The sequence below is a fragment of the Strigops habroptila genome, chromosome 3 (assembly GCF_004027225.2).
Source record: "Strigops habroptila isolate Jane chromosome 3, bStrHab1.2.pri, whole genome shotgun sequence".
Taxonomy (NCBI): Eukaryota; Metazoa; Chordata; class Aves; order Psittaciformes; family Psittacidae; genus Strigops; species Strigops habroptila.
Window position 1 is genome coordinate 26,864,456 of NC_044279.2, and position 21,983 is coordinate 26,886,438.

The 21,983-nt window shown below is 37.1% G+C and overlaps 1 protein-coding gene across 3 annotated transcripts in view; it reads left to right on the top strand.

The window, feature by feature from the left end:
- TFEC (transcription factor EC) overlaps positions 1-21,983 on the top strand; it is a 76,918-nt gene that overhangs the window by 28,693 nt on the left and 26,242 nt on the right. For 2 of the 3 annotated variants that reach the window (XR_003990683.1, XM_030480445.1), the window contains exons 3-6: positions 1-96; positions 18,661-18,775; positions 19,644-19,700; positions 20,793-20,868. Coding sequence is in view for 2 of the 3 variants with exons in the window: in XM_030480445.1 (XP_030336305.1) it covers positions 1-96; positions 18,661-18,775; positions 19,644-19,700; positions 20,793-20,868 (344 nt within the window). In the remaining variant the exon portion in view is untranslated. The remainder of the gene's footprint in view (positions 97-18,660; positions 18,776-19,643; positions 19,701-20,792; positions 20,869-21,983) is intronic. The other variant, XM_030480446.1, reaches the window with a different exon arrangement.

A 21,983-nucleotide genomic window follows, 5' to 3' on the forward strand; every position in this document is an offset into this window, starting at 1 on the left:
ATGGAAGAGGTGATTGAAGACATAATCAATATGGAATCAAGTTTTAATGATGAAGGGATAGGTTGTTCTGAAACTCCTCTACTAATGCAAAGAACTGTAAGTATTCAGTGGAATTTCATCTTGCTGTTTATGATAGAGAATTGTGTTGAGTGATTTAAGCACATGCCACACTTCAGAGGCTAAAGCAATACTGTCAGTGGATTTTTCTCCTTTCTCTTCAGTTGCTTGTCTCTTTTTTTTTTGTTAAGAAATATTACAGGAAAGGGTTCAAATGTGGTGGGACACAACTATTTTAAGTGGTCTGATTAGCATTTGGTGTTCTAGCACAGCACCATGTGTGGTGCATAACCCATTGGAAGTACTAACTCCCATGCAGTACTGTGGAGAAGAGGAGTCTCTGAACCCTAGAAGGCCTTTTAAAGTCTTAAACATCCTTCTACCTTATCTAAAAAAAATCAAAGCTTTCCCATGTAATAGTTTCTACATTACAGTAGTTTCTCCAGTGCCTTATACTGAAGCAAGGTTGGGCTCTATTTCTTGATTTCATAAAGGCAAGTTGCACTTAGGTGAACAATTTCAAGGGCAAAGAAGAAAAATGTAATTTTTCAGATTAAATGCTTTATAGCAATAAATATAACAAATTGTTAATCCTCTGTCATTACAAAAAGACATTACAGAATTATTACAAAGGTTACTTACATTTCCATATGTGTATCACATTTGCAGAGGAAGAATGGACCTTTTCTGGGCACAACACATAGAGCTAATTATTTGTGAAAATAACACAGTATGAACTTTATACAAGAGATGGTTTTTGTCCTCTCAACTCCCATTTATTGTCAGAACCATTTTCCACAGATTTTGTGCTCAGGGCCTTAAAATGGTTACTGATAAAGGAAAACTTCACTCTGGTGAAAGCAGAAGGATTTTCAAAGGCTTTGACAGTATACAAAATTAATTTCAAAATACAGAGTCAGATGCTTGCTTTTAATCACCCACTGGAAGAACATCTTTTTCTGACTACAGAACATCAATGGCTACAAAAATACCTTAGGAGATTAGATCTCTACACCTCTGTGTTGCCCACTACACAGTCCAGTATTAATGGCAATTAATAATTCCATGGATACCTGGCATTTGCATGCCAGTTACAGAACTAATACAGTCAGACTGATTTATACATAGTACAGAACATAGCAAAGAAATGCTCCCTGGAGACTGAATTAATATTTTGGCTCAAATTAACGAGGCAGGGGGGGATCCTTTCAGGTGTGCTACTGTGGGATGGTGATGAGAGGCATGAATTCTGGGTTTTGGATTGGACTCATACTCCCTCAAAACCTTTTAAAACTGGATGATGTTAATCTATGCTAATTCCAGCCTCATTAGCCTTTATCTTCAGCCATGAAGGACATATCTCTCTGAAATGTACTGAATACCCTACTCTTGACAAGCAAGGAAATATGGAATGACTTTTAGGCCTAGCTGGTATTTTACTTGCAAAGATTTGACCCTCCTGCAAGGCCTGTAGGCCAGGTATTTAGATTTTTGTTTGTGCTGAGGAAATCACCAGGGTGCTAGGAAAGCCAGGGTGTGTATTTCCAGATCTCTCTGTGCAATGCTATGGCAAACTAAAGCCAGCCTTCAACAAGTCGTGAGAACTGCATCAGTGTGGAAGCAATCAAGAAGTGTCTTTGCCTCTTCTGTCTTCTCTTTTGTCAATGTATATTCAAAAATATACAAAAGAAATGGGCATATGGAAGTGTTTTCAGGCATTTAGCTCTTGACTCGCAGTTTTATGACATCTTTCAGGCAACATCCTAAATCTGCCTGTAAAATTTTGGTCATAAGCTGTGCTATAGAGAAAAAGAGGCAGGTAGAATAGAAGTTTTTTAGATCCAGTTTTTCATTACCACACGAAGTGTAATGACATTTTCTTTAGCTGAGTTAAAATGTGTATGTTACAACAGTGTTAGACTAGGAAATATGACCAGGAATGAGAAAGAAGAGGAACTGGGTTTGTGCTGTACTTAAAAAAAGACTCATAATACCTCTTACATACTTCTGCACAAGGTGCCTGGCTATGGTGGCTACCATCAACATAGTGAGACTGTGAAATTACAAGTGAGACCGAGTAGCTCGTGTACCTGGTTGATTCAGTCTTTGCATCCTCTTTATTCTTCTCCAGTGTTTTTTTCCTCCTCCGTATTGTCTTGGATTTGCCTAAACTGTGAAAAAACAAAAAAAAAAAAACCAAAAAAAAGAACAACAACCTAAAAAAAAACCTGATTCTCTTCACTTTCAGAATGTGGTACAAGGCTTGGGTGTTTTTTTCAGCAAAATCTTTTCTTCAACAGGCCAAGTTCATGAAGACATTTTCTTTTCTCAATATATAGTGGCTGAGATAAGGGACTTTGAACTGCTACCTGTTGTATGTTGCAGTGAATTAATGTTTGTTTTAGCTAGATGCACCCATATACCATTTTAATGGCACATTAAATGAGGACATTGAATTCTGTGAGACCACTCATGTGAATAATTGCTCACAGGCTCATTGTCTGACCCTGAATTAAAGAATTACAGTCATGTATTTGTAGAATCAAAGAAGCGAAAACCAGAACATACCTCCATCTCTCATTAAAACAATTACAGCTTCTGAAGAGTAGATTATCTGGCTTTTATTGTGTTTGGACCCAAATTCATAATTTCATAAAACTTTCTGGTTTTGGGTTGGCAACTTAAAAACTGCTCAAAGTAGGGATTTTTCTAGCTGTTTCTATTGCTTTTGACAGCACCACAATGATAGAAACCTTCTTTCTATAATAATTTTTTAGAAGTTCAGATAAAATATGAGTAGGTCCTTCCTGTATACAAGAGGTCTTAGTTCTTCTGAAAATGTTTGTAAACCCAGTTATATCTTTATCCAGAAAAATGAAGCTGAAATAAAATCATAACTATTCTAATGAACTATCATTTGATGACAACTGTTTGTTCACTATGGAGAAGGCAAGATTTAATAAAAAACCCTATTGAATATGACACCAATTTAAAGTCACTTTTCCTTGTCATAATAATTTAGTTTTATGAAACTAACAGATAGTGATGTACTTTTCTATATTACCATAATAGGAGTAACAGGTTTCTTCCTGACCTCATAGGAATAATTACAAAAATGAAACAAAGAAGACATGAGTGAGTTTTAGAAGTGAACTAATGTTATGTATGTGACAGATATTTGAAAAGTAAACATTTTTCATTTTTATCAGATTTTCATTCTTATTCAAAATCCTCACAGTCTATTCAACATTCTGTAGTGAATTTAAGGTTTATTAACTTCCCAACGTTCAGAACATAGGAAATATAGATGTACAGGTCTGTTAATGTAAAACATATATGACACCATCGTTAAAAGTTAAAGGCAAGTTCTAAAAAACTGTGGTCTACATTCTTTTTAATATCTGAAAGAAGAAAGTTTAAGAAGTGTTGTATTAAGGCAGATATGGAAAGCATTAGTCACAGTGAAGAGAGCCGGAAAAGAGCGGAGTTAAAAAATAGGTTCTCTGTGCTTTTCAGGGTGTGATTTGAGAGTGTGTGACCTACCGAACCTCTGCTTGCTTCTAAATGTTGGTGTATTTTGCTAATACATTTATACAGCCCTAGGAGTCACCAGAAAACCTAGTAATTTTGCAAGCACAACAGTGATCTCTATGAAATCTTTCAGCATTTTACCACTACTTTCATTCAGAAATAACTGCAGTAGCCCAGATAACCACTGCACAGCTACTGGGATAATGTCCTCTACTTGACATGCAGTCCACTAAATCATCAAAAGCATTAAGAGATTGATTGGCTTGGAATGCGAGTAACATGAGAGGATATTAATGTTCTGCAAGGGCAGAGGCTTCTTTTACACCATGCTGGATAGGACCAGAAAGAAAATAATTTAATTTTGTGAATATTTCCAAGGATCCTAAGTTTTTTGGTTTTTGTTTTTTGGTTTTTTGTTTTTTTTTTTTTTTTTTTTTTTTTTTTCTGGTGCACCAGAAAACAAAAGCTTTCAGAAGTATTCTTGAAGAAACCTGGAGAGATTGCCCTGTAGCAATTAGATGGCTGGTGGTGAGACCTAAGGAGTAGTGAGTGCAGAGTAGTGCTTGGGGCAGAGCACTACCATAAAACTGGACTTAAAATCACCAGCAGTGGTCCAACTGGTGATATGTTGAGTCAGTTGGCCTCACTGTTGCTGGAGTACTAGATGCTGAATGACTAAACAAAATGGAGCAGTTCCTTCCAGATTGCTTGGGAGCAAATGGAAAGCTTCTCCACAGAGAACCTTTTCATTGAGTTTTTACTGTGTCAAGCACTAAACAGAGCTGAGAAAATAATGTTTCTATGTTGATTTTTTGTTATTTTTAGCAAATATTTGATTTGATTATCCCATTGAATGAGCTTGGCAATGGGAATATTTCCTGAAAGCAGTGGCTTCTGTCCAATAGAAAACACACATTTTATTATGATATATGGGTAAATGTGTTCTGAATAATTATTCTCACTCAGGGAATAGAATAGCCTTGGCAGTCCTGGACAAAGCTGGAGCAAATATCTGTTAAAACAAGGTAATTTTAGAAAAATTCTCCAAAACAGTTTCCAAAATGGTTCTTTCCTTTAAGAGTAAGAAATACCTAAAGATTTGAAACAGCATTAATTCCTCCAACAGTTCCAGCTCAAACTGCATACTGAAATCATTATGCTGCCATTGGTGTTTTGAAGTTCAGATCACCTCAGAGATTTAGAGCTGCCACAAGTACTGAATCTGTTGTTGAGGACTTCGTCTATCTGTGAAGCTAACCAAACTTCTTCAGTCCTCCTCTGAATCTGACTTGATGTATGTGGTATTTATATTCTGGGAAAAGAAGAATTACATCACTAACAAAGAGGAGAAGCGAAAGTACCTGGGCATGCTGAAAGGAAGGATTTTTTTCAGTCATTAGGCAGCAGGGCTGAGCCAGGGTTGCAGCTAGGCATGAGGAATGGCAGCAGAGTGAGTAGAGCAGTACTGTGTGAAGGCATTGCTTTGCAATAAGTCACCTGTGACTTCATTCGCATGACTTCATTTTACACATTCATAGGTCCCTTTTTCATTAAGATTGGGAGCTATGGTCTGCTTCCAGTGTGCTTTGGAGTCAAGTCAGTTGGGATTGCTCCACTTCCGTCACTCTTTCAGGAAAACAGCTTATGGAGAAAATCCTCACTTATCCTGTGGCTCACTTGTATTTGTTGAGTTCCTTTGGCATTTGAAGAAATCTTGTGTTGTACAGGCATGGATTAGAGGTTAGATAAGGACAGGACAGGATAGATGTTTTCCTTCTCTAAATTTCATGATTCTGTTAAGTACAGCTGGTATAAAGTCCTGATTAAACCTGTTAACTCTGCATTTGATTTTATGGAGAAGCTGTCTATTGATAAAAGCACAGTGCACTCTGCCTGTGAAGTCTCACTGCTATTACAAGGTCTTTGAGGTCACAGTTTCTCATCATGGCATTAATAATTTGTATTTGTATTAATTATTTGTCAAATACTGATGGTTACCATCTGGTGCATGACAAAAACTGCTGTCTGTCCCATTTCCAGAAATCATATAGAAAAAAGACATTTAAGTAGGTATCCTCCAATGTATTTTATTCAATAATTGCTGTGATTATTCAGTCATGAAGTAAAACCAGGTTTCTATTAGAGGTGGATATAGCATTGCTGATCTAGGCAGCCCACTGCTGCATAATCATGAGTATTTTTTATTTAGTGAATACCGATGTTGTTTGGCAACCTTTATAAGTTTATAAAATCTGCGAAAGTTCAAAACCATTTTAGAGAAAGGGCGAGAGTAAACATTAACAACCTCATTTGCTTAGGTTGGGTAACTTGAAAAGACTGCACAACATCAATGAAAATGCTTTGTCAATCACATTCTACACTAGATTAGTCTTAAAGTCCAAGGAAGAATCAAAGTTCACCTAAGTATATAAACTTCTGCCTAGCACTCCCTGGTATCCTTTCCAAGTTTAATGAAAAAGAAAACTGAAGGAGAAGAAACAGTCAGTAGCTATTGAGGAAATAATAGACTCCTCAAAAATAAAACTGGTGAGCAAAAATTTTCTTTGTATTTCTTTAACAGTATAAAGGTGCTAGATAGGAGATTGTGTCTTCCAGTTACAGAGAACTAAAAACTAAATGCACAAACTGAGAACTTGTCAGGCCTGTTTTCTGCAGATAGAGGTGTCTTTTGCTATCACTGCCACTGCTGTTTTGAATGTCATGCAGATGCCAGTTGAGAGTTTGTTTTCAGTATTTCACACAATGCAGTAGTTTGAGGATGAAAGTGGCAGAGTACAGCTGTCTTGTGTGCTCTAAGTACTGCAAATAGATTGGGTATGAGTGTTTGCAATTTACCTCCTGCTGTAGAAAAGGTCTTTACAGCATAGAGAATACGATACTTTGGGTCAGAATAACTGTGGTCCACTTTTACATTGCTGCAGCACTCAAAAGCTGTGCAAAATGCTCAACTAGCTCATCTCTGTCTCTAACACTGAAAAAGCACTATGTCTAATAGCCCTGCTCTGTTTTGGGGGTAAACGTCTCTGGCTGAAGGGAGCCCAGACTCAAGCTTCAAGCAACTGGAGTAAATTTTTTCATGACTATGAAATGAAGGAAAAGTGCCTTACTCCTCTTCAGTTTTCTCTTTTGGAAAGGTAAATAGACATAAATGGAAGTATTACTTTAAAATATGCAGTTGTTAGTATGTAAGTACCTCTTACAAACAGGGTCTTTATCTCAGAGCTTAACACACATTGAATAGAGGTAAGAGAAAAAGATACGTAAACCAAGTTTCTAATTCTCCTAATACGTACTCCTCATTAATTCTAAGTCCCTGTGCAGCAGGATCTGCAAGCACATTACTGCTGTTTGGGGCCACCAGGCAGCCTTATCATAAAGCCCTGCTGCACAGCCTCTGCTTCATGTCTCCTGTTGTTATCTGCATACAACAATGCAATGTAAGACCTGAAGTCCTTACTAGGTGACAGATAGTAAAGGAAGCTACATTAAGCTCCTTGGGGTCTGTAGAGTACAGGTTATGATCACTTCTGGAGCTAAACTTGATGAATTTCTGTCAATGGCATTTACATAGGGTAAATAAAAGACTACTTTGCTCAGGGCAACAACAGTGGCACTTACTTCATTCTCCAGGCACAGTCAACCTTCTTCTCCAAGATAAAGCTAACTTGCAGAAAATACAAAGATTTCTTCATGGCCATTTTGAGAAAAAAACCCTCCTGAAAAATAAAACTGCTTCTTTTTTAACACCTCCTTCTCCATCAGCCAAGGCCTTTTATGACCTTCATTATATGTGTACAGTAGTTTATGAAATAGTTAACTATGAGTTTATATTTACACTAGAAATAGACACTTGGGAATATATCTGAAATCAACCACTAGAGAAAGGAATTCTAAGCAAAAAGAAACTCTGCATGGTACGAATTAATCTACCTGAACACACTATGTCACAGAAATCAGTAAATACTTTACTACAACGTATTCAGATGCTTAGGTGATATGTGAAATGTATGAACATATGATATAAATACTGGCAATAGAGATGTTATCATCTATATGTAAGAGAAAATGACCCATATTCTAATCTTGTGAACCCCCCTGGTTTTCATTTGCCCCTCAGCCTCTATTTTTCACTTTTCTTGTGTTTTTGTGCTGATGTTTGTTCATTGTTTTTACAGGAAGAATTTGAATGATTTGATATATGCATTTACATCTGGTAGCCAGAGAAATAGAAGTAAGTTGGATGGAACCACAAATTAGTGCATTAGCTGGTGCTAGTAGTGAAATAATCTCAGTAAAACAGCTATCAGAGCTGTGGTTTAATTGTCATCGTTGGGTTTCAGATCCTGGAGGTTAGTAGGGCAGTACTCTTGTGATGTTTGATTTCCAGCTGCAAGCTGGATGATAACAGTATCACAACACCACTTCTGGTCCATGTCTGTTGCTGGTTTTGTAACCAGAAAAGCCAAGAACAGCTAACAACATATAGTTAAGAGATGATAACTGAAGGAACAGAACTGTCCTGCAAAGCACTGTTTCTCCAGAAAATTCCTTTGCTTGGTCATATTTGATCAGACATTTATCTAGACAATGGACTTTTTGTATATGATTAGGGCAGGAATGTACTGTAACTGGAAATATGAACAGAGTTCATTTTTTCTGATGAATAATGAACCAGCTTGATGACCATTATTTGAAGATAAAAAATGAACCATTTTCATGCATAATATATAGCATGTAATGTAATATATTTGAACATTAAGTCCTTGTTGAGAAGTGCGTAATTAAGAGCGATGTTTAAGATAAATATAGAAGGAGATACAATTCGTTCAAAGGAAAACAAGTCTGAAAAGGGAAGCATTTGCTTTTCTGCTGTTCTCTTTAGATAATAAAAAGAGGAACTGGAACATTTGGGTATTGGTTATTACTAAAGACCACCTATTTTCAAATAGAAGCATTTTGTACTGCAACTAGAAAAGGACCTAAAACATTTAACTGTGAATAGGATCTTCCTGTTCTAGGCTCTAAAACCAGTATACTACAACTTTTTTGGCAATTGACAGTGTAAACGCATCCTTACAAAGAAAAAGGATATCATAGCTTATGTTTAACTTTCTTCAAGCAACACAGCAATTGCAAAGGAAAGCCAGAGATTGAACCCCAGTCTTCTGAGTACATGACTAGTATTGAGCCACAAGATTATGCATCCTGTCTGCAATACTTCTGAATTTGATAAAAAGTCACCAATTTGTTAAAGCACACATTGAAGATACAAGAATTATGCCCATTTTCCCATTGTCAAAAAATGGAAACACCCAGCATACCAGATATTACTATTTAGAAAATGGATTTACAATGACTGGGATATCATACACTTACTGATCAACTCACTATTTGGCCAAATTTAGTTCCCATTTTGAAGTTAATCTGTGAACTTCAGAGACTTAAAAAGGGGTTTTTAACCTGTCATGAATAAGTAGGAAAGGAATGACAAGGAATTAAGTATGTGGTTTTTATGTTTTGTATCCCAGTGATACTGGGATAATGAGCAAGCTTTTACTTGATTTGTAAAAGGAACTGTCAACACAGTTTCAAATAAAGATTTCTACATTTGGGATGCATCTATGGGATAATAGTGTAAAAACTTTGTAAAATCCCTGCTTTGATTTTTTAATTAAAACGAATAAGCAGGAACCACATTGAAATGAATGGGTGCTAGCGTATTTTTTGTGGCTAAGAAGGAGAAATAGCCTCATTTTACAAAACTGTTGTTTGAAGTGATACTGTCAGTTAGGTTCATGAGAACATGATTTAAGTGGGATATATTTATGGGTGGGAAAGGATAAAGTATTGTTTAATAATTCACATGAGAACACTTCATTCTAGATTCAGTCTGAGCAAGTGCTATTTTTTACCAAGCACCAAAAAAAATTTTCTCTTGCAGATATAGTGCTCAACCTTTCAGGTTAGGTAACGACATAGTTTCTTGTGATAAATAGAGCAGCATGCATTATGCTTCCCTGCTATTTCAGTTTGCCAAGTCTGTAGGTTCAGTCCAGGCAATCTGACCACATGTAATGGGGCAAGTGTGATCCACAGAACTGTCTGTACTGCAGAACTACTCTGGATGTATGCCATATTTCTGTTACTGCAGGAAATATAGGCATGTAGACACCTTGGTGAGTTGCATGTCTGCAGTTATTAACCCTGGAAAAGAGGGTAGCAAAGGAAGTTTCTGCAGCTTGCTTTCCACTTGCCGCCTTCTTCGTGGGCTCTTCTGACCTGGGCAGCGTGAAAACCTCTGGTAGCAGCAATCTGGTCCTCACCTGTGTATTTTCGGGTGGGAGGAGGTGTGTCTTGGACCACTAAGGTATGTAAATGTGACTGTGAGGAAACAAGACCCTGGGACAAATGGTAGCTAGAAATAAGCCTCCACTAACAGGCCAGCTAGCAGATAGGACAAGGGGTAATGCGTTTAAACTTAAACAGGGGAAGTTCAGGTTAGATATAAAGAAGTTCTTTACTGTGAGAGTGGCGAGACACAGGAACAGGTTGCCCCGCGAAGTTGTGGCTGCCCCATCCCTGGCAGTGTTCAAGCCCAGACTAGACAGAGCCTTGGGTGACATGGTCTATTGTGAGGTGCCCCAGCCCATGGCAGGGGGGTTGGAACTAGATGATCTTAAGATCCTTTCCAACCCTAACTATTCTATGATTCTATGATGGTCCATCAAGCTGCCTGTCCCCAGGTCCCTCAAGGGAAAGCAGGCTAACTGATGAATTGTTTCAAACTGTCAGGACAGTCCAGATGCCTTTGGTGAAAAGCTCTTACTGTCCTAGGGTTTAGCCATTTTAGGCAACTAGAACATGTCAGGTGTCTGATCTTTGAAAAGGTACATACCCTCCATCAATTCCATAATGAATGACATCCTTTTGGATGTATGGAGAGCTGTTTGCTATTGGAATTAGTCTTTTGAGCTACTCCTGCATATCCGGGGTTTGTTGATTGTAGCCTTCTTTTATGGATGTGTATTAGTAAAATGCAATGCAGATTATATAGAAAGATTTGAATGAGATTCTTTTCAGGTTAAAGGGCAAGCTAAAGAGATGATAAAGATTTTGTTAAAAGAGAAGTTATTAATTAAATGCTCCAAGAATCAATCCTCAGCTTCAGTTTATTTAATATTTTCATTAGTGACCTTGACACAAAAAAAATACCTTTATGCTGATGAAATTTACAGAGGTAGCAAAAGTAGAAACTATTGCCAGTACAAAGGAGGATATCATAGAGGAAGAATGACTATGATGACAGTATAGTATAAATGGAAGGAATGTAATAGTACTGAGTGCAAGGTCATTCATTTAAATACTAATAATAGGAATGTCTGCAGTAAGCTGAGAGCTCATTAACTGGAGGTGACAGAGAAAGATCTGGTTACATTAGTTGCGCAGAGGATGACTATAAGCCATCAAAATGATGGGACTGAAAAAAGAGGATAAATATCGTCTTAGGATCCATCAAGAGAGAGATTTCCAAGAGACAGAAGGAAACATACACTGCAGAATTTACTGGATGCAAAACTTTTAGAATGCTGTAGACAAATAAAGGGGTCCACTCTTCAGTAAAATGAATTCAAAGCAGGAAAGGTAGAGAGAGGCCTGTTAGGACGTATCATAGCATGGGAAATCTGGCTAAAGAGGCATTGCTAGTTCAACTTAGCAAACCAAGGCCTTAAGAGAGCTATGGTCACTCACAGTAATCACATAAGGATGTTGAACAATGAGCTATATAAAATAAAATTTGTCTAGGAATGGTAACAAAAAGAAAGCTTTTTAACAATAAGTTGCAATCATTCCACTCTTGGAGCATACTCCAAATAAAAATATCAGAGATGTGAAACCTAATTGATTTTAGACAGAGCATTATTGGTTTATGGAGTGGATTATGTGATGATATATTAAATGAATGCAATATCCAGGAAATGTTTTCTAGTCCAGCCTGGGCATATTACCGCATTCAGCAGAATTTTTAAATCAAGAAAAGTCTAGCTGACTTTGGAAGAGGGGTGGGGTGTTATTTTCTAGCTGTGCAACATTGACTGTGATAGAGCCGTGATCTTTACAGACTAGAATGTTACTATAAGAAAAACATGTCATAAGAAGATTAGCGAAAATGGAAAAATACTCACATAGTATGTGATCATGTAAGTGACATTATTGTGACATAGAGATGTCTAGTAACTATAGGCGAACAGACACAGACAACCCGTATCAAAATATTTTATCATGTTAAGAATCCTTCTCTTTCGTTCCTGGAAGATATAGAAATGCTATTTGGTTTAAGACTTCCTTGAAGTTACATTATATTTACCAATAGCTGCCACACTATGGGACTTTGAGTAATAAGGCAATGTTTTTCCTATCTTAGTAATGTTTTCCTTTGAAAAAACAGAAAACATAACTTGGTATTAGAGACTGAAAATTGTGATCACAGCTGTCCATTGCTAAACATCCATGCAGGTAATGAACCCTTAATATTTGCCACACAATCCTGCCGGCATAGCAGTTCAGACCCAAGTACTGAATATAATAAGCTCCTCTGTATGAGACCTTTTACTTGTCTTGGACACTGTCAGCAAGCACATGGTCACAGGCTCTTGTGAGGTGCTGCTGCCAGGTCCTTGCGCAGGTACTTCAGCTGAAGTCGTAATCTATAATTGGTCTAAGCTTCAAAGTTGAGCATCTTTCAGGACTGAGCCCCATGAATGGAAATTCTCATGTTCCAGTCTCTGCACACAGGCATTGAAGATCCCATGACAGTTTATACAAAAGGAGGGACATTAACCGCAGTGTCCTTGCCAAATGCTAACTTCGTTAATTATAGTCTGCTTTCTTTAATTCTCCTTGCAGTTTTAATTAGATATGGTATTATTCTCTTCCTGTACCACATTGTCACTGGTTATTCCCACTTAACCATTCGCTGCGTTAAAGGTTGTTAATCTTTTGTCCAAAGCTAGCTGTATTTTTGAAGTAGAAAAAACGGCTAATTCTATACTGCTATTTTTAATATGTGTGTGCTCACCCTTTCTGGGGCCCTTGCATCTACATTCTCAGACACACATACATAAATATGTGTATCATGTATGGAATGGTTGGAAATCTCAGAACAACACAGGTGTGAACTGGTACAGCTCATGACACCTGCAGGATAAATAGGTTATTTCCCAGAACTTTTCATACCCAAATCTTTCCATATCTCTCAGCTGAAAGCAAGAACATGCTTTTGACACAGTGTAATCTGCTGGAGTTTTAACGTGCTTTGGGATTCATCAGGTTTGACAGTCCTGTAAAATTGTAATATCATCATCGTACACATATCGCATAATCATGCACTGCAGATAAATTGTAATTTTAGTAAGATTGCATAATATTTTTGTAAGATTATGTCAATGTACTTATTTATCTTGTAATGTAGAACTGGAAGCTATTTGAAGCGCAAATACTGCAAAAACTTTCCCTGCTTGCATTGTAAGAAATACATTGCATTATGGTATATATGGCATATTCAAACAACTAGACGCATTTTGATACACAATTTATACAATATATATTTTAATTTTATCATTTCAAAATCAATTATTTCCCAGATGTCTACATTTCTAACAGAGTTTCCTGCTTTGACAGACAAAAAAGTATCTGTCTGTCCTAATGTATCAAAATTGGTCAATTTTTATTTTAAGATTGTTCTCAGTGTTCAGTAACAGCAAGGAAATTCCTTGGGATCTTCCATGCTTGACATCAGTGCAGGGCAAATTCAGCATTAACAAAATACATTGATATATGTTTTTTTTTTTTTTTTTTACTTTTAAAACTCTCCCATAATCAGAAATGTGAATATTTTTCAAGAACAACCCAGTCTGGTTTGCTTTCTTCTTATGTGATTTTTAAAATAAGAGTGTATTTGCAAATTTTTACATTCAGAGCACAGTGAGGTTTCGTGAGGGTTACATGCAGGAAAAACCTTGCAACAGTCACCTCAGGCTTTCTTTAGAGTTAAGAAGAAGATGAAGGTGATTCAGCGCAGTCTAAGTGTCCAAGACAGGTCAGATTAATCACCTCCGATTTCTTCTTCTGATCCTGAATCCTGACATTGAGAGGTATTCCTTGTGCACTAATTCATACCAGATTTTTCCGTATGTCACCGTATCTGTAGGAAAGAAGCGACTGTCAAGGTAGTCTAATTTGCTGGTGCTTTATACTCACTTTGCCCTACTGTAAGTGTGAAAATGCTGTGCTGGCTAACTGAGGATGAGGACAGTGTGCCTAATGGAGATCACCAGTGGCTCTGCTCTCTCCACAAAGAAGCCACTTATCCATCACAGTGGCCACTACAATATACCTGACATTTCTGCTAAATACACAGAAGAAAGAAGCACTTGATAGTGTGATTGACACAACTGCTTTTATACTGAGCAGAATCATCCAGACAAATGCTGAAGGGAGACAGCAAACCTAGATCTGGAAGGGATGAAGGGATGAATAATAGAAATCTTTTTCGTGTGTGTCCTTTTTATGGCCAGCTGAGTAAACTGTTTATTGTGTTTTCCAATCCTTCAGCACACTGACGGAGATGATGACAGGCTTAAGGACAGTCAAAACATTCTCTATTCCCCCGAAGTACCTTAACTATGGATTATTAAAAACAGTTCTACTAGTCATACCTGTGATTCTGACACCCAGCAATTAATGTTTTCAAGATAGGTAAACAAGTGAGAATTTTGTAGGCAGTCTGTGACAGAGCTGTTGCATAGGGTTATTCTCTGATGTCGAAGTTCTGGAGAATAATTTAGGACAGTTAACATTAGATCAAATTTCTCTTTAATGGAATGACAGAATGCTGGTTTTGACACTCTTAGTGATTAGAGTCATAGAATCATTCAGGTTGGAAAAGACCTTTAAGATCAAGTCCAACCATTAACCTAGCACTGCCAAGTCCACCACTAAACCATGGCCCAAGTGCCACATCTACACACCTTTTAAATGCCTCCAGGGATGGTCACTCAACCGCTTCCCTAGGCAGCCTGTTCCAAGGCTTGACAACCCTTTTGGTGAAGAAAATTTTCCTAATATCCAACCAAAACCTCCCCTGGAGCAACTTGAGGCCATTTCCTCTGGTCCTATCACTTGCTAAGTAACAGAAGAGGCTGACATCCACCTCGCTACAATCTCCATTCAGGTATCCCCTGAACCTCCTTTTCTCCAGGCTGAGCAACCCCATTTCCCTCAACTATTTCTCATAAGGCTTCTGCTCTAGACCCTCACCAGCTTTGTTGCCCTGCTTTGGTCATGCTCCAGCACCTCAATGTCTATTGTAGTGAGGGGCCCAAAACCGAAGGCATTATCTGAGGTGCAGCCTCACAAGTGCCAAGTACAGGAGGACAATCACTTGCCTAGTCCTGCTGGCCACGCTTTCTGATACCAACTGATACCAACTTCCCTGGACTCCTCTGCCCTTCAGGATTGCCCCCCAAGGAACTATCAACCAGTCTCTTAAACAGGCCAGAATGTGCCCTCCAGAAGTCCAAGGTAACAGTTCTGCTGACTCCCTCTTTATTTCTCCAAGAGTTGAAAAGTCTATCATCTCATGATCACTGTGCCCAAGACAGCCTCCAACCACCACATCACTCACAATTCCTTCTCTGTTCATTAATAACAGGTCCTTCCTTTAGCTGGCTCCATCACCAGCTCTGTCAGGAAGTTATCTTCCACACACTCCAGGAGCCTTCTTTCAGCTGCTTATAGAATATTTTGTCTGCCTTTTCATCCTGTTTGGGTGGCCTGTAACAGACTCCCATCATGATATCTGCCTTGTTGGCCTTCCCCCTAATTCTCATCCATAAACACTCAACCCTATCATCACCATCATTAAGCTCTAGACAATCAAAATTCTCCCTCACATACATGACTACCCCATTGCCTCTACTTCCTTGCCTGTCCTTTCTGGATTAACATTTATGTGAATCATTTTAATTAGTGAGGTTACACAGTTGTAGCCATCAGTAGATTAATGACTTGGGTTTGGGTTTCATTTTCATCATCTCCACATGGAGTTATGACTCTGCTTTCCTAATGACTGATAAAAATTGCCAAATGATCAGTGGAAAAAATGCTGGATACCATCTGTGTGAAAGAAAGATGATACAGGACTTCTAGGAAAATATTTCGTGACTTTTCTGTTCGATGGAAGTATTAGTGCAGCCAGACAGATTCTTTCTTGCAGCCCTGGCTGCGTGGGATGACACTGCTGCAGCAGTTCTGTTGATGAAAGGAGGCATATAAACTCTTATCACTCCAGACAATCACATACGAGTTAGATGGAAGTACATTCATCAGCTGTGTAATTGAATTCAGCTGAAGGTCTACCAGTGGTTTTGAGTTTACTCACCCTCCTTTGAACTCTTACACACTTCTGAACTTTCAGATGTGTTGGTATTATTTTTTCATTACCAGCTAAGCTGGCCATTCATGACCTTTTCTCCTGGATTTGGGTCTTATCGTTTGAATCCACACCTTCGTGAATAGAAATTTAATTGTGTTTCAAGGAGAAAGATGAATTTCAGGTTAGATATAAGGAAGAAGTTCTTTACCATGAGGGTGGTGAGCCACTGGAACAGGTTGCCCAAAGAAGTGATAAATGCTCCATCCCTGGCAGTGTTCAAGGCCAGGTTGGACAGAGCCTTCAGCAACATGATATAGTGTGACGCAACCCTGCCCATGGCAGGGGTGTTGGAACTAGGTCATCTTTAGGTCCTTTTCAACCCTAACCATTCTATGAATATTCTATGAATGTTCTATGAATGAATTACTGCTTGAAAATTAGAGGTAATCATTGACGTATCTTGTGTTGGTCAAACTGTGGTTTAAAATTCCGGGGTTTTTTTTCATTATAGGTGTTGAAATTCTTATGTGCTAAAAAATTACCACAAGTTTCATGCAAGTTATTAAACTCATGTACACAGCTGTGTAAAATATGTAAAACATGACAGATATGCATTTTTCATTGGTTAGATTATTTAATAGGTTATATTATTTTCAGTGGTTGCCATTTCCTGGCATTTCACAAAACCAGTAGCCTAAGCCATGTAACAGCCTTATCCAAAGTCCACTGGAATAAGTGTAGGAGTCACACTGACTCTCAATTTTTTATAGCATCCTGTTTTCATGTAATTTCAATAAGCCAAATTCATTTACATGAATGTAGGAAGTAATTAAATATGTGTCTAGAGCTAATATGAGTTCAGTCTTGTAATATAGTTATACTATCCCTGGAACAAAGAAAATGCAAAGGTAAACCTGCAATGAATTCAGTATTACTTGTCAATTTACCACTTTGGAATGAAACAAAGGTGCTTAAGGTGAGAATGCGCTCAGCATTCAAATCCTGCATATTAAACATAGCTTGTTCTTGAGTAATACTCAACTGGATTCCAATCATTCTTTCAAAAAGTATTTTCATTGAGGAATCGAGTACGTAAGCAGGTTTTCAAAACTGACTTGGTTTGTGATTTCTAATAGTATTGAAGAATGACAGCTCTCCTAAGTAATAAACCTCTACCTTAAAAATGAACATTATTTATGTGTATTAAAAAAAGTACCCTGATTGCTTTAGTTCACTGTAGGTTATACAACTGGGAGAATTTAGCACAATCTGGGTTCTCAGATAATTTAGTAAAAGTATAATCAGAATCTAAAAAGAGATGGTTCCCAGCAGAACTATGGTTGGTGTCTCAGTGGCCTGTCTGAAAAATTCAAGGGAGTTTCAGGATCCATGAGTGCCGAACATATCTGTAAAAACATGTTTTCTTGTCTATGAAAAACAATTTTCTTAAAGAACTCCTAATTTCCTTTCACGCTTTTCTGTTTCACATCAGTATTTTTACCGACAACTTTCATCACTTTTTCTTCCTTTTTTTTTTTTCTTTTTCCTTGGCCAGGTGGCCCCAAACTCACTTTCTGTGTCCTTGTGTGTTGGCTGCAAAAGAAAAATTTTCAGCACAAACATTATATGCATGATAAAATGAAAAAAATATGTTGCTTTTATTGCCTTAGAAGGCAATAAGAATGCAAAATTTTTTTGGTGAATCTTCATTTGGACTCCTTTATACAGTTGTTTGCACATGAAAATACAGAAATATATAAGATAATGATCAATGCTGAAAGGTTGGTTATCTGGTCATAGAAACTGTGCAAAGACTCAACTGTTGTTCTTTACTGAACTTTTACATATTTTACAGTTATTTCAGATACATAAAATTATTCAAGTGAAAATAATATTTGGGTAATTATCTGGAATCCATAGAAATATACTTTAGCCCTACTTCCCTTTAAGCACATTCTATAGATTTATTTAAGTAATATTATATTACATTTGGGATGGTAAAGGTATACATGATCTTATATATTATGGATGTTAAAACTATAAGGTTATCTGGTCTATCCTGACAACAGCACAATTTCTTTCCTTAAAGCAGTTTCTTTGATATTCTGTCCACTCTAATTTTAACTATTGCATCTAACTGGGTCACTTAATCTTTATATCGCTAAACCAGGCGCAGTGTGAAGTAGCAATTTGGAGTTTAGTGATGTGGTTAAAAATTCACTGGTGAGTAGGTCAAAACCAGCAAGGTTATTTTCACTTTCATCCTAATTCATGTTTGAAGTGCATTTGTGGTAATCCTGTTATTGGAAAATAAGGTACAGAAGTAATCGAAAAACAGACACTGGGGGCCATATCCTGCCATCACTCTTCATCTGAAACCCACAGAAATGGCGCTTAGAAAGCTGCTTGTGTACAGTGGCAGACTGCGACCCTTTGCTTTCAATTTTAGTTAATACTACATAAAGGTAAACTTTCCCTTTAGACACATACACACAGCTCCTTCTAAAGAACACCAGACTCATATTCAAAGAAGTTTGCTTTGTGTATTTATGTTTTTTTAATCTTTTAAGTCTTTAACTTATTTTAATAATTTTTCTTTTCTCCCCTTACTCCTCAAGCTATCTAGCAGCATTTTGGATATATATAACAGTGACCAGGGAATGGCACCAGCTAATATGGGTCTCACGAATGCTTCTTGCCCAGCTACTCTACCTGTGAAAAGGGAACTCACAGGTAAAAGAACTCTGAGATTTTAGTATTTTATAATTGCAGAAGAAACAGTGTGTCTCTTAAAAGTTTAATAGATCTTACCCACAAAATACATGTCCATAATTGAATTCCTGAGAATTTTGAGTTTGTAGTTTCATTTAAGGAAAAGAACAAAGAGCAAAGAGAAGTGATTTCTTCTGTCCTTTTTAGCAATTCAGAAAAAGTGTTTGTTCCCTGATTTTTATGAACTTTGTGCTTCTAACAAACCTAATTATTTTGGGAAACATAGTGGATTCTTCCACATTTGGCTCCTGATCAATGGTATAAATAAATTATCATCCATTAAATTTGTTCCAGGGTAGAACAAATGTTTCTTTTAAAGCCTTACAATAAGGCTATTCAAGGTAAATCTATATTAGTGGATTAACAACTTTAAAAGTTACATTCAATTAATCCAAAGAATGCTAACCACCATGTACAGTTTATTAGTGTCGCTCAGTGGAAACAGTGAGTTTGTTCAATATCTTGCAAATCTGATTAACTAACTCTTGCATTATGGGATATACAAATTCATATTCACATTAATATTTTGTAAGTTTTATCCTCATGTAGAATACAGCAAATTGGAGAAGAATACCCCACCATGGAATTTCTATATTCTTAAATAAAAAACGTGCAATAGAAAATTCTTAAGCAACCTGCCAGACTTACTTACTCAAAATCTAGTACTGGTAGAACGTAGATTAGCTTATGATCTTGCATACTAATAAAAAGAGTAATGAAGTAAAAAGACTAGAAGGCTGTTTTTGTGACAAGAGGTCGTTTTGAAAAAGTGAAAGCAGTACTGGAAGAGAACTTCAGGACTGTGTTAATAAATGTTACTTTCTGTCAGAAGCAGATACACGAGCAATGGCAAAGGAGAGACAAAAAAAGGATAACCATAATCTCAGTAAGTATATGTTCACCTTCCACCTATTTAAATGGAATATATGAGGAATACAAAAATAACATAAGTTGGCTACCATGTCTCTGCTCTTCTTCTAGATCAGCAACTTACCAGGGTAATCAAATTGAACTCAGTCTGCAAACACAGACAACCACAGAGCTTTCTTCCCTGAAATTAATTTTTATGACTTTTGACTTTCAAAATACTTGCATATTGTAATTAATTTCTTTCCATATCATCTCCTGCTACTAGTTTTTATTCTAAAGTTGTACACATAACCTGCACAATTTACTTGATGTTGTCTCTAAGAATTACAGTGCAAAACAGATAATAGCAGATGACGAAAAAAAAAACAGTGAAAATCCAGTCTTCACACCTTACTTGCTGGCACATCCAAGTGAGAGGCTGTATCTCTCTATGGATGATGAGAAGGAAAAATATTTACAGAGGCTATCAGACAACTTCTAGACACTTAGTTAAGCACTTAGACTTGGGGAAATCGAGTGTGACCAAAGGAGATCAGCGCAGAACTCACAGCGCTCTGACTTCGCTCTGATACACAAGCCCCCTAACTGCTGTAGGCTGGGATACAGTTCTGTTTCCTCTACGAAGAACAGTGCAGCTATGTACAGATATTAGACATTGCAGTTCTAGAGGATAGTTTCCTGTAGTTTAGGCTTAGAAAATAGTGAAATTCATAGTTCAGTGTCTAAACATTAAAAGTGAGCACTGTTGAAGTCTTGAAGTCATCTGCAAAACTCCACTAAGCTGAAAACTCCCTTGTGTGGAAGCAGAGTGGAAAAAGGATATATAAACATCAGAAAAGAAGAAGAGTTAGCTCATGTTTAGATGATATGTAGCTATTTCATTCTCTAGTCTAGCTGTAAATGGGGGAGAAACCTTTAGGTAGAGTAAGATACAAAAGTTTGCCCTGTGAGTAAGTCAGAGACAGGTAAGAGATCCTGTTGGAACTTTTATTTGAGGAAAAATTTTTCTGCACATTGACTGACTTGTTTTTGTCTAATTAACATGCTTTATGTTGAATTTCTCCAAGAATATTTCACCATAAAAATAGTAACTCTTTCTTTTTAACAGTAGAGAGAAGAAGGAGGTATAATATTAATTACCGAATCAAGGAGCTTGGCACACTTATCCCCAAGTCTAATGATCCGTGAGTTCAACAGCCTTTTCTATAATAATGTTTATAGTTTAAATATGGGGATTTTGGAGGGGGAAGGAAGGGAGGAGTGAAAGATGGAAGGGTGGAGGAAAGACGGTTGCATACACTGGGTATAGGACTGAGTAATGGGAATCAAAATCTTCCATGCCAGGTCACTGGCTCAGATCAGGCTGTTAAAGTAACAAGCCTCTGACAGATTTTTGGTGCCTGTTGGGAAAACTTATGTAAAAGGTTAATAAGATGAAAGTAGTTCTAGGGTGTTTAAGAGACTGTCACATCAAGAAAAAAACCCAAAAACAAGACCAAAAAAAAAAAAATCTAAACAAAACCAAAAAGAAGAAAAAAAGAAGATAATCCAAACAACAGAAAGTCCAGCTCTCTGTTCCTGGGAGCAATCGTGTGGGGTCTCTGCAGAAGGAAGGAGTGATGCTTTCAGCCCTTGACATGTGCCCTCTAGTGGGATAAAACAAAATGCATGTTGCCACTGTCCACCCTTTGCCTAAGGAAAAAAATCAGCTTGAGTCTGTAGACTGACCATTTTTCAGAAGTCCTTCACTCAGTGCAGGGAAAACACCAGTCTTAAAATGCAAGGATAAAAATAATAATTGCTATAATATTATAAATTTATAGTAATGCTGATACTTACAGTAATACAAAAGGCATATTGCTTAAGCCATACCTGCGTTCCTTTAGAGCTTATATTTGTCATCAATATGAAAAAAGCCTATTGCAGGATTAGAAACAAAAATTCAGTGTGATATTTAATGCTGAACTTTAGCCTTACATTTCTCCTGTTACTCAAGGAAGTCTTAAGACCATGCACTAGCATGACTCTAACTCAAATAAAATTGGTTATACAGATTTTGTCTTTATCATTTGCATGTCAATACGGACTTGCATGATACTTCAAATGAAAACATCTATTGATATTTCAACCTTTTTTTTTTTTTTCTTTTTCTTGGGACTAAGAAACTTTTGATTGTATTAAGGATTTCTGCAACAATATAAAGCTGTGTGAGGCTTACATAAGTACAAGGTTGGCATACCAAGCCACTTGGAGTAAAATCATCAGAGAGAAAGTTAACATAACAAATCCATTTTAGAGA